This window comes from Tamandua tetradactyla, chromosome X (genome assembly GCF_023851605.1).
Source record: "Tamandua tetradactyla isolate mTamTet1 chromosome X, mTamTet1.pri, whole genome shotgun sequence".
NCBI classification, from domain to species: domain Eukaryota; kingdom Metazoa; phylum Chordata; class Mammalia; order Pilosa; family Myrmecophagidae; genus Tamandua; species Tamandua tetradactyla.
The window spans coordinates 126,213,830-126,226,286 of NC_135353.1; the positions used below are offsets into that span (position 1 = coordinate 126,213,830).

Below are 12,457 nucleotides of genomic sequence, written 5' to 3' on the forward strand. Positions count from 1 at the left end.
ACAACTTCTGAGAGTTTTGAAGTGCTAATAAACTACAGTAAACTCAGGGCTGTCATTTCCTCATAATTTTAATTTTAACAAATTTGAATAAATGTTATAGCAACTAAGAATAGAAAAGAAGTAGAAGACAGGAAATGCTGTTTTGTACATTGGCATTTTAAGAATAGGGTCAGCAATGATTTAAGGAACGAGAGAAGGAAAGAATTCTTTGACTTTCAAGGATCAGTCTGGTTTCATGGATGAAAGACAATATAAAAAGGTAGGAAATAACAACAGCTCCTGGTTTAAAAGAAATCACAAGAAGCTGATCGACAGCTTGGTATATTTGAAGTTACACAGTAAAATGTAATCTATTTAAAAATCCATCTGCAAAGATGAAGCTTAAAAACAGATGAGATTTTACAGAATAACTTCATACAGGGGATAGAATGAAAATATACCCGGGATATTAAAACAAGAAAACTGAAGACAATATGAGGACAAATGATCCAGAGTCTTATTTACACAGTAATTAATGTACAACATAGATTCGTAAGTCAATACAGTAGGCAAAAGATAAACAGACGATAGTGAAAGAGATGCTAAAAGGAAGGGAGAAATTATCTTTAGATAAGGGAGATGTAAATCAGAGAAGTTTGCATAAAGAAGTTGTCAATTTAGGGCAGGCCACAATAGCTCAGCAGGCACAGCCAGCAAAGCAAGAGAGACCCGGTTCGATTCCCTGTGCCTGTCCATGTAAAAAAAAAAAAAAAAAAGGAGTTGTCAATTTAGATATGAACAGGAAGGATATGTAGGGGGAAGGAACCTATTGGGCACATGGAAGCCAAGAGCAAAGGAAAGAAGGCAAGAACTGTGAGGATTAGTTAGAGAACAATCGCTCTTTGGATAATTATTTTTTCAGATCAAAAAAAATAATTTAATAATATATTTAAATGATTATAATTTACTTGCACAAAGAGAGGTTCATACATTAGAAATAACTTGCCCATGAAATTGTGTGTACTTCAATCTTTTTTTTAAGAGATGTGGGTTTACAGAAAAACAAGGCATAAAATAGAGAGTAAAAAATACCTTATTTTTAACGCCATACATTAGAATGCTCTTAGGAGATTTTAATCTTGGAATGAGGTTTATGGGGCAGGAGGATAATAGGAATGAAATCATAATGATATTATTATTATTATGTTGTAGTTAAGAAAACACTGGGGGGCAGGTCACAGTGGCTCAGCAGGCAGAGTTCTCGCCTGCCATGCCAGAAGTCCCGGGTTCGAGTCCCGGGTTCGATTCCCGGTACCTGCCCATGTTAAAAAAAAAGAAAACACTGGGGTTTACTCTCACATTCTGGGGACAAAGTTTCCAAAATGAGTTCCCAAATGAGTTGTTTGTGGAGACAAATGAAACATGGGTTAAACCAACATGGTACTTTTAAAGTCTTTATGGTAACAATCTCCACAACTAAGCAGCAAATGGTGCGCAAATTAAATACCAAGAGGTGGCTTGCTTTGCCCAGTCTCTTATTGAAAAGGGCCATGAAGGAAAAGGGAGCCTGACACAGTGTTAACTGTAAGCCTTCTAAGCTTTCTTGTCATCTGTCACTTCAGGGTGGTGCTGCCCAAGGACAACACCAAGTCTTGGAATGTCAACAAGACAACTAACAGTTTCATTTAAACCAACCACATGGCTGAAAATCAAGGTCTCAGTCAATGAAAAAAATGAGTATCTTAGGATAGGTTCTGTAAACTTTGGGGTGAAAAAAATAAAGGTTCTGTAAACTTTGGGGTGAAAAAAATAAGTATGAAAGCAAATAAATGTTAACCATAAGAATGCAGAGTTTTAGAATATTTAGTTTTTGTTTAAACCCAATGGTGTATTAGAAGACCCCCCAGGGCAGCACTGGGATCTATGCTAATGGATTGGTCTTTATGGTATATACCATTATCTGCTGACAGTTTTGGAAGTTTTGTTCAATTATTAGATACACTGCTACAAAGGGTTGTAGAACACCTCATTTATTCTTGCTAAAATGGAAATCAAATGTGAAAAGGGAGTTAATAGTTTGTTTTAATTTATATTCCAAACTCTGTACTTATGATAAAGTACATATTATGGAGGCAAGGAAATACCTATGATATGTGGAAGGGGAAACCGGAGGGGGCAAAAAAAAAACAACTTAGCTCTAAAGAGACTTTATCTAATCCAGGGTATCCTTAACTTGCCTGATCATAAGATATACTTAGGCCACTGTGAAACCAATTCCCAGGGTTCTCCCCACAGAGCTTGAGCTTTGAGTTTATTTAGAAGGAATAGAGCCTGAAAACTTAGTTTAATAATAGCCCCAGGTGATTTTTATGATCAGGCAAGTAAGAAGCACTACAAACCTCTTCATAAATGAGGAAATTGAAAACAATGTCTAAAAATTGTAACAATATTTTTCAAAGATACTAGTTCACTGACTTTCACACACCATGTTTTATTTTTACTTTACTCTATCCTAAGACCCACAGACACATATAAAAATCATGTTAGATAGTATTATTATTTCCATTTGTCAGAAGAGGAACTAATAGGCTTAGTATTTGCGCACTGTACCCCAGTCAATGAATGACGAAGCCAAGATTTGAAGGCAGACTGGACTCTAGACAACTGCACACTGCTATAAATCCCAGTAAATTTTTACTGGGATATTATATAACACAGACCCCAAGACTTAGCAAAATAAAAAAGGAAAAGCAGATAACACAAGGTTCACACTTCTACAAAAGGCACAAAGTACACAGAGCACTAATACTATGCATATAAGAGAGTATATATATATATATGTATATATATATACATTTTGGGGTGCATGGTCTGGGAATCGAACCTGGGTCTCCCACATGGAAGGGGAGCATTCTACCACTGAACAACCCACGCACCCAAGATAGTATATTTAAAAACTGAAATATAGTAACAGTGCCTTAAATGATGGTCAAAAGAATGACAAAATGATATGACAAGAATTTTGTGGTGAGTGGTCTTCAATGGACCTGATATTGGTTATATTTTAGAGCATTTATTTTTAACTATTGGTTTATAAGTTATCAGTCATTTTAGAATGCATAACTATCTGATAGATGATAGGAAGTACACAAGAGAATGTGTATTCTTAAAATTAATTTTCTACTCCTCAGCATAAAATCATTTATGTTCTTTCTAAATTCTGATTGAGAAACAGCACTAAGTCCATGAATATTAACTTACTCCATCAAAAAAAAGGAGGTGGGTCAGGGGTTATCATAATTAATATTAATTCTAACAATAGCTAAATCCAAGATTTCCTAATATTGAACTTTTCAGAGGAAAATAGGGTCCTTGGCATTCTATTTTTGAAGTAATTTAAATTTACAGAACTATATCTTATCACAGTGATTTGAGTTGAACTAACAAAGCAGTTGGTGAATAAACCAAAGTATCCAATATACCAAGAAACATACTATCATTATATTAACTTGCTAATAGTCTAAAATTTTACCAATCGTCTCAAGAGATCACCTGCTGCACAATCATTTGTGTGCTTTTAAGGAATACTTCAATGGTTAAACATAATGAATGTATGATTTTTATGAAAGTGAAGTGAAAAAGAATCTTAGCATTGTACAAGGAGAAGACGTAGGTCAAAGTAATTACATTGCAAATATCTGAAAACAGGGATCATGAATTTGTAAAGAGTGAGAATCCCCTTTAACTCAACTTGTTTTAAAGTAAGAACTGTATACTTTGACAAAGATAGATAAAAAGCAGCAGTAATAACCCCCTCCCATTTTCAATTTTAAAATGCCTATTTAGTAAAATTTCATTCACTCAGGACCTACTAATAAAAATATCTATGACAAATGACATAGTTTATACTGGAGCAGAGGTTTACCAAAGGTAAACATCAATAGCTCTTGTCAAAATGTTTAACCCAAATACGAAAAAACAAATCCAGAATGTGGAAATCTGTACAAGACAAAGGCCTGATCTTTTCTAAAAGAAAATGGCATGAAAAAAAAGACTCTAAAAGATTTAAGAAACACTAAAGTAGATGCAAGGATTACATACTGGATCCAGTGTGAACCTTGACTGAATCTGGATGGGGGGAACAGATGGAGGGGGGAAGGTAAAAAAAAAAACAAAAACTTTTTGGAGAGTTTGGGAAATTTAAAGACAGCCAGTATAATAGCTGATATTAGTGAATTTTTATTTTCTTAGGTATGATAGATGATATTGTGGTTATGTATAATGTATGCATCTCTTAAGAAATGCAAGTTGAAGTACTTAGAATGATGTTTCCACGATGCCTATAAATTACTTTTTCATATACCACAGTCAAAAAGAAGGTATAGCATGTGTGTGTATATACAGAGAGTAAGTAAATAAATATGGCAAAAACTTATTCTTTCAACTTTTTCAGTATGCCTGAAAATTTCAAAATAAAAGGTTGGAGGAAGTATAAATAAGTTTTGGGGGATTGCAGCAATGTGTAATATACAAATTTTCTATATTTTACAGGAAAATGAGATAGTGCAACATGGAAAAACTGTCATACTTGAATGAATTAAAGGAAGAGACTGGTAGTCTCTCTTCCTTTTTAAGGAAGACTGAAGTCTTTCTTAATTCATTTTTTAATGTGGTCACTCTGCTACCTCAAAACAGCTAATGGTTCAGAAGCCTCAACAGCTAGCACCTTAACAGGGATTATTTATCAGCCAGCTGAGGGCTACAAATCTATATCTCAGACTCCTTTTTGAAACAATAGAACCATATATTCACCTGGCTGCTTGATAGAAATTTCCACTTAAAAATCATAGGAGGAATTTAAGTTCTACATGTTTAAAGCCAGCCAAGCTGGTAGTCATTATTCCCCACTTCCTGTTCTCTTATTCCCAATCTTACTGGCAAGCACAAATGTCCCATTGAATCACACAAGCCAAAGCCCAGGAACACAGACTCCTCCCTCACCTTTTACTGTAGTATATCTTACCCTCTAAACCTATCTCTCCTCTTGTCTGAACTGCAGCAATAGTTTTCTAATTCATGTCCCCAAATCTTCTGCTCTCCATTTAATGTTTCATTTTGCTGCAAAGTATTCTAACATGCAAATTTGATCATTATTAAAAATATTAAAAAATCTGCTTCTTGTTAGCAGATGTTGGCAATGTGAAGTCTATATGAAATTTTTAACAACAAAGATTTAAATCTATATTCTTCAGCTTATATGAATGAACAAGTAGGGCTTAAACCCAAGAGACACACTTAAAAGTTTGGTCCAAAGAAGGAGAAACGAAGTTGACTTGCAACATATGGGGTATGTGGAAAAAAGTTTCAACAGCTAAATGAAATCAAAAGAGAAAGTTACGCATTGAGTTTCCACTAAAATATTCCTTAGGAGTTAGGTTATGAACTTTTCGGTCAAGTTCACTGCATAATGAAATGAAAGATATAATCAGGATAACGAATATTCTTCTGATTGATGTCAGTACAGGAGGTGTTTGGGAGAATGTAGAGTATAAAGACTCATGTATTTTAGTAAAATAGCTAGGTTGCTGAAATTGGAAGAAATTTACTAAAAGAGTTACTTAGAGGAAGGGCTTTAAGGAGTTGCAGGAAAAACCCAACTGGAACTTGAAAATACTGGGGGTGGGGGGTGGGGGGGGGAACAACGAATAATGATGTTGATCTGTTCAAGGAACAACAGGTTAGTTCATTCTCAAAATGAAAATAAGGAATTGGTAGATGACAACAAGAGATAGCACCATTCCCCATTATTAAATCACCTGGTGCAATCATAGGTTAATAATTCCTTACTATAATCCCCCTAAAATTTCATAAATTTTATATAAACTCATTGGTGCTTAACCTAAGGCTATTCATAGTTTTCATTTAGCCTATTGAGAGTAACTATTTATATGTTTTACTGCAGAAGTATTAATATGTTTGATTCCAGGGTACTGCTACAGAACTTGCTGGAAGTTTAAATTATAAAAATATTGTATTGCCTTTGTAAATCCAAAAAATTCTGAACACACCTGGCCTAAAAGGTTTAGAATAAGGAACTATAGACCTGTCGTAGTAATACATTCTCTATGCTCTCCTGTCTCTCTGACTCTAGCAGTTCTAGTCTAGTTCCCCCCTTTTCCTGTTCTTAAATAAGAAGTACTCCCCCAGGTATTGTCCCCATCTCTTCACCACCTCTTCCTCTTAAGACAATTACAAACTGCCAAACAGAATACTCCCTAGTCAGTCAACTCCTACTTCGACTACTCTCTGGATTTCTGCATTTCCTACAGCCATTTCTAAATAGCTCTACCAGCTATTTCACTGGCTCCACAAACTTGCTACCACCCTCAAATGAAGTCATATGTCACAGACACAAGTGAGTGTGTTCATTTCAGACAGACAAGGATTTAAATTCTGGCTCTGCCTCTAAACAAAATTGGGTGACTTTGGGACACTGTGAGGATTAACTGAGATACAGTCTGTAAAGTACTTTGCTTACTGCTTGGCCAGGTACCAGGCAATTTATTAACTAGCATTGTTACTAAACTGTCCAGAATCCAGACTGGAAAACAGAAAAGGTCTTTGATTCACTCCCTTACCAACAAAAAACATATCCTACTTATTTTAACTGCCAGAAAGATCGTTATGAAACTCAAATTAGATCATTTTAGTTAAAAACCCACCAGCTCTTCACAAAATAAAGTCTTAAGGTTGGCAAAGCATAATTTGCCACTAACCAACTTTTACAACAATATCTTATTTTACTACTCAGCACTGTGCTCAAGCCAGAATGTACCACCAATTGTTGTCAACATACACACAGTAGAGTTGGGTCATATACGCATTTAAGTGCACCTGAATACATAATAGAGAGGGATGTTAGTCAGGTGTTGGGGAGATAATGAGACCAGGAAGACAGAAGATGGCTTGGGTGAGTATGCATCTGCTGTTTCTCTAGGCAGTCTGAATTTCTCTGAAACTCTCACACTGTGAGCAGCTTACCATGCTGAGTAAATTTAGTAGTTGATGAGATGAATTTTTCATACAACATGGCCCCTACATGTAAGCCAACTATTTTGCCTGGTGCTCAACTAGAGAGAAGGGATTTATTCTTTCACTGGAAGAAAATATAACTGTGTTGGACTTAAGGAGATATGGTATATGTATATACAGTATTTTATGGATGACACATTATCAAGTATCTTCCTGATAGTGTAAGAATTCGGTCTTAAGCTGGCTTTAGAAGCTGTTGTTCTCTATTTTCTGCACCTCTACATCTTTACCCGTCAGAAATTATCTTTCTCCCAAGAAAGCACAGCTTAAAAGACTTCTCTGATTGTGAGCTGGAAAGAATCCAGTGGATCTGTCATTGCATTACTTTCAATCTATTTAATATAGGCACTATTTTTTACCTGAAGAAAGGACCTAGCTCAGTGCCTTGTACACAGTCTGCAAATATTCATTAAGTGAAAAAAGTACAGATGAAAGAAAGGAAGTAATATTGGCTGGTGGCAAGTATATTTTTAACAATGGCTGAGTGACTGTATTTTAAAAAGGAAGCTTATGAAGCAAGACCTAAGGGTCTAGACTTGTTCTGGTTAACATTTTCAATCTGTAATGACAAAAAGAGCTTGCTAATCATATCTCATGATAACTCAAGCTAGGAGTAGAATTCATAACATAAAGAGGGCTACAATCAAGATTCAAATGATTGGCTATTTTGTAATCCAGGGTAAAATGGAGTACAGATAAGTACATACATGTGTTCAGTTCAAAACAAAGAAACAAAAGCACAAAGACAAAAACAATCGTGCAAGGAAAGTGTATGGAACAACAGCATCACCAATAATTTTAAGTAGAAAAATACCTCAATTTTGTGTGTCCAATTTCAACACAAGAAAACTTTTGTAACAAAGACAGTGCAAGTGTTAATGCCCAGTATTTCAAATATTAAGAGGGACACTGATAAACTGGAAGGAGGTCTAGTAGAATGAGGGTTATGGAAAGATGATAGAGATGAGAGATTTTTAAATTAATGAAGACCAGGTACAAAGAAGAACAGAAACCTTTCCTTAATTCCTTTTTCTCCTCTTACCCCACAATACAATCTATAAGCAAGATTGGTGAACTTTAGCTCCACAACGGTCCCTAAGTTTGATCCCTCTCTCTGACTCCACTGGTAAATTTCTGTCCAGATTGGTCTATATAGCTGCAATTATCTCAAACTGTCCTCCTTACTTCTAACCTTGCCCCTTACAATCCATTCTCCAAAAAGCAACCAGATTCATTTTCTTAAAATTTAAATCAGAATACATCCTTCTCCTGCTTAAAATTTTCTAATGGGACCTGTAGCACCCAGAATTAATACATAAACTTCTTACCATGATCTAAAAATTCATGCACGATCTGGTTCCTGCTCACTTTATTGAGCTTAATGTTACCACTCTTACTTTCCCATGTTTGACTATAGTCACACTGGCCTTTTTGTCCCATAAAAAAGGAAAAGGCGATTTAGCCTTCATTTGTTTTTTCTGGGCCTGAAATGTTCTAAACCCCAGGATCTTTGCCTGGCTGGCTCTCATTATTCATTATTCACTTCTAAACAAAACCATTATCTTCTCAGACACCTTCCCTGACCACTCTGGCAAAAACAGCACTCCTGCTCCTCCCATTCCCCCTTACTATTCCTTATCTTACTCATCTTACTTATCGAGTAATTTATTTATCTGTTTGGGGAATTGTTTAACTCCACTAGAGTTTAAGTCACCCAAGGGCAGGGACTTTACCTTAAACACTACTGTGTTTATCCTTAGTGCTTAGAACAGTCTCTGGCATAGAGTTGATTCTCAAACACTGTTGAATGTGATTTATTTTCTATAAATCCCAAATATATTTAGGGAAATAAGAAGGATTTTTAAAAGAACATTCAAGAATTATAGTGAGGTAATGAGAATGTTCAAGAAGTTGCTAGGTGACAACAAATCATGAATGCTATGGATTAGGAATTACTGCATTAGGTAGGAGTTTTGACTAAATGACCTTTAAAGTCCTCTTCACTTATAAAATCCTAATTTTCCCAAAATGGAATGAGTTGATTTCAGCGTTTTATTAGCAAAGTGAAGAACAATCATAGTCACTCATTAAAGATAAACGAGTTCTATACTGTGCCATCCCTTTACCTTTAGGTGATGTTTATGCCCATCTCCAACTTACTAAACATATTCAGGGACTTTAGATAACTTTCTTCCCCAAAGCAACACACTCTGCTATTCAGAGCAAAGTAAGATTTTGAGACATAATAGGATAAGACAACACTCCCCTCCCAATTATATTTACATACAGAGTATGGTGCCTAGGATTGAACTTTTTAAAGGATTTGTATATTACTTGCGATAATTTGTTTTTTTGTTCCCTTTTGCTCCCCTTACACTTTTTACCTAGGACTAGAAATATAGTACAATAAAGGACTGTGTCACAAGATAATTGATAGACATGTTACTTTGGCCACACAATTTTTGTTAGAGTAAAATCGTGAATTTAGACTTGAAATCAGTTAAAAAGGCAGGATTACTTTCAAAGTATAGCATTTTTTAAAACAGCACATGTTGACCCAATTAATATTTCAGGAGGAGAAATACGTAACATAAATACTATTTTGACAAAGACTTAGATGAACTTATTTTATCAATGAGTATAAAGCAGCATATTCTAAAATGAGTTTTCGAAGAAATCCCTCAAAAAGAATTTGGTCAAATAAGTTGGGAAATATTGTACATTACATCCTTCTCCCCCATTCACAAAACACATCAAAACACACACTCTAAAACATTTTACTAAGAAAAAAAGAACTTTATTTTAATTCATCATTTCCCATAGTTCTTTGACCAGAATCCCACATCTTTTGGGGTAGAGATAGTAGTGGTAGAAAACACAATTTAGGGAAACACTGCTATATATCACTGTTTGAAATATTACTTCTAAATAGATTTACAAAATAGCTAGGACAGAAACTAATAAATTAGAAGCTTACTATGATATATGTTTTTAAGTTAGGACAGTACATAGGCATTTTTATAACCTGTATTAAGTATTTAAAACAGCTAAGAAAAGGGACAATTATAAGACGGATGACTTAATTAAAACAATCAGAAGATTTTTTTTTTACCATTTTAGTCAAATCCTATTAAATTCTAATTTCTCTGTACCACCAATTATTTTGTGATACCATTCTCTCTTATTAACAAAAGCAGACGCAATATTAAAATTAAAGTTCTCCTGGGAAATCAGGTAGTTCAAAGGGTCATGGGGAAGCACAGGTTTGTGAATTTACTGGTTTAGAATCACTTATACTTTTGGCTCCTCTTTGTATGAGCTGACTGTTCAGAAGGGAAAATATTTTTAGCATGTGGATTCTTGTATTACAATTTCCTAAGACTTCTGGACCATTTTGTTTTGATATCAATATAATTTGATATCAACATAATTCTATGGGGAAAAAAAGTATTGAATAGTTAACACTCCCCCAAAAAAGAGGGACTACAGCAGTTTTAGAAAGCACTTACTTAATCATTTCAAAAAGCTTTGGATCTGAGACCTTGATATTTCGTGCCATATTCCAGGAAAGATGAACCATGGGTACTATTGACTTCACACTTTGCAATTTGTTCCATTCGTACCGTTCCGCTGCCAATTTATACTGGCAGGCTAGGAAAAAAAAAACAGTTATAAAGCAATTCAAAGTATCAAAAGATATGAAGATAACCATTAGCACCCTTCTCAGGTGATATCTTCATTACCAATTCTAAAAACTTCAACACTACAAAAATAATTTTTTGTTCTGGGGTAATTATGGTAATAGTAACAGTGATCATGTAAAGAGTCAGGCACTGTGCTGAGCAATTTTTATACATTATCCCATTTAATCTTTACAGCACTTAATATTATTATCCCCATTATACAGATAAAGAAATTGAGGCTCAGAGAGGTTAAATAATTTGCCCAAAGCTGCAAAAGCCAGGTCTTGGTCCTAATCCAGGTCCTTCTAGCTTCAAAGGCCATATTTTTAATCTTAAATATATACTGCCTAAAGGCAGACATAACTGAAAGAGACTTTTGACTTAACAGGGTTGTTCATTGATACATCAGATAAAAGAAAAATTGAAAAGAATGAATAACCACTATGCTTTGTTTTCTCCCATAAAGGGTTTTCTTTATAAAACAAAACTAAGCACTTAAAAAAATAGTAAAAGTAAATCTTCTATGTATACAGACATAAACTTGTTATTTGCTGAGACCTATGATCTTGGATTTCCATTTGTTAATTCGAATTTAATTTTTCATACCATGAATTAAGATTTTATGCAAGGAGCTACACTTCCAATTTTTAGTGAGTTATTTTCCAAGAAAAAAAGAACAGACCTATCAGATATAATCCTTTATAAATTAAACTTTTTTTCTAGCATATTCTTTGAAATACCTGTAAGTGGACCAACATTCCAAGCAATGTTGTTGCACCAGCCAATAGCCTGAACCCAATGTACAGTGCCTGAATTAATCCAGACCAAATCTCCAGGTCGCTGAATAAACCTATATACTGGAACATTTGCTTCATAAAGATCTTCAAGGTTGGGCCACCAAGAACCCATTAGGAAATTCAAATTATTTCTGAAATAAGAACAAATAATGCAAATATAAAAAAAAAATTATGTATTTTAATAAGCTTTTAAAGACGAGAAGATAATGTCAGAAGTTTTTAAAAATGCTCAGTCATTTCATTTCACTGAATTCATTTCACTGAAACTTTGTTCATGCATAAAGAGCTGCTGAAAAGTGAGTGAAATTAATTACAGTTGAGTATTACATGACTTATTGAAGAGCAGTATTACTACCTTAAATCGAATTTTCAAGGATTCAAGTAAAATGCAAAGCTAATTTTAAGTAACACTTACATACATCAACTTTTAATTTAATTTCAATAAAGACTATTTTGATTGAACCTTTTCCCCTGGACAATCCAGCAATCCCTAAAAGGCAAACAGAAGGTAGTGATGACATCAAGTCATTTAAATCCATAAACAGGAACACTATGATAGATATAAGGCACTTTCCTCAATTTCTGAGGAAATAGATATCACCTCTATTGCTGTTTTGAATCCTAAGCAGGACAAAGGGGATGTTCGTCTTGATACAGTTTTGATAACTAATTGATAAAACCACATAGTTGAAAAAACTATCAAAAATGAACACACACACACACATAACCGTAATCACTACCATCAATGCCTATACACTTTGGAAACATTCTATAGATCATATTACTAAGATTCTATACTAAAATGCGGCTTCTTGTTAGTCTTCTTTATCATGATACAGTATTTGCTTTATTACATTAGCAACTTTTCCTATAAAAGAATTTTTAAAAATTCAATTAACTACTTCA

General features: G+C 34.4%; 1 protein-coding gene across 4 annotated transcripts in view; it reads right to left on the reverse strand.

Moving 5' to 3' along the window:
• The window catches only part of KDM6A (lysine demethylase 6A), a 295,823-nt gene that overhangs the window by 6,246 nt on the left and 277,120 nt on the right, over positions 1 to 12,457 (reverse strand). For all 4 annotated transcript variants that reach the window (XM_077145579.1, XM_077145578.1, XM_077145577.1 and 1 more), the window contains 2 exons: positions 11,495 to 11,682; positions 10,581 to 10,722 (listed from right to left, as the gene is read on the reverse strand). In XM_077145579.1, the coding sequence (XP_077001694.1) occupies positions 10,581 to 10,722; positions 11,495 to 11,682 (330 nt within the window). The remainder of the gene's footprint in view (positions 1 to 10,580; positions 10,723 to 11,494; positions 11,683 to 12,457) is intronic.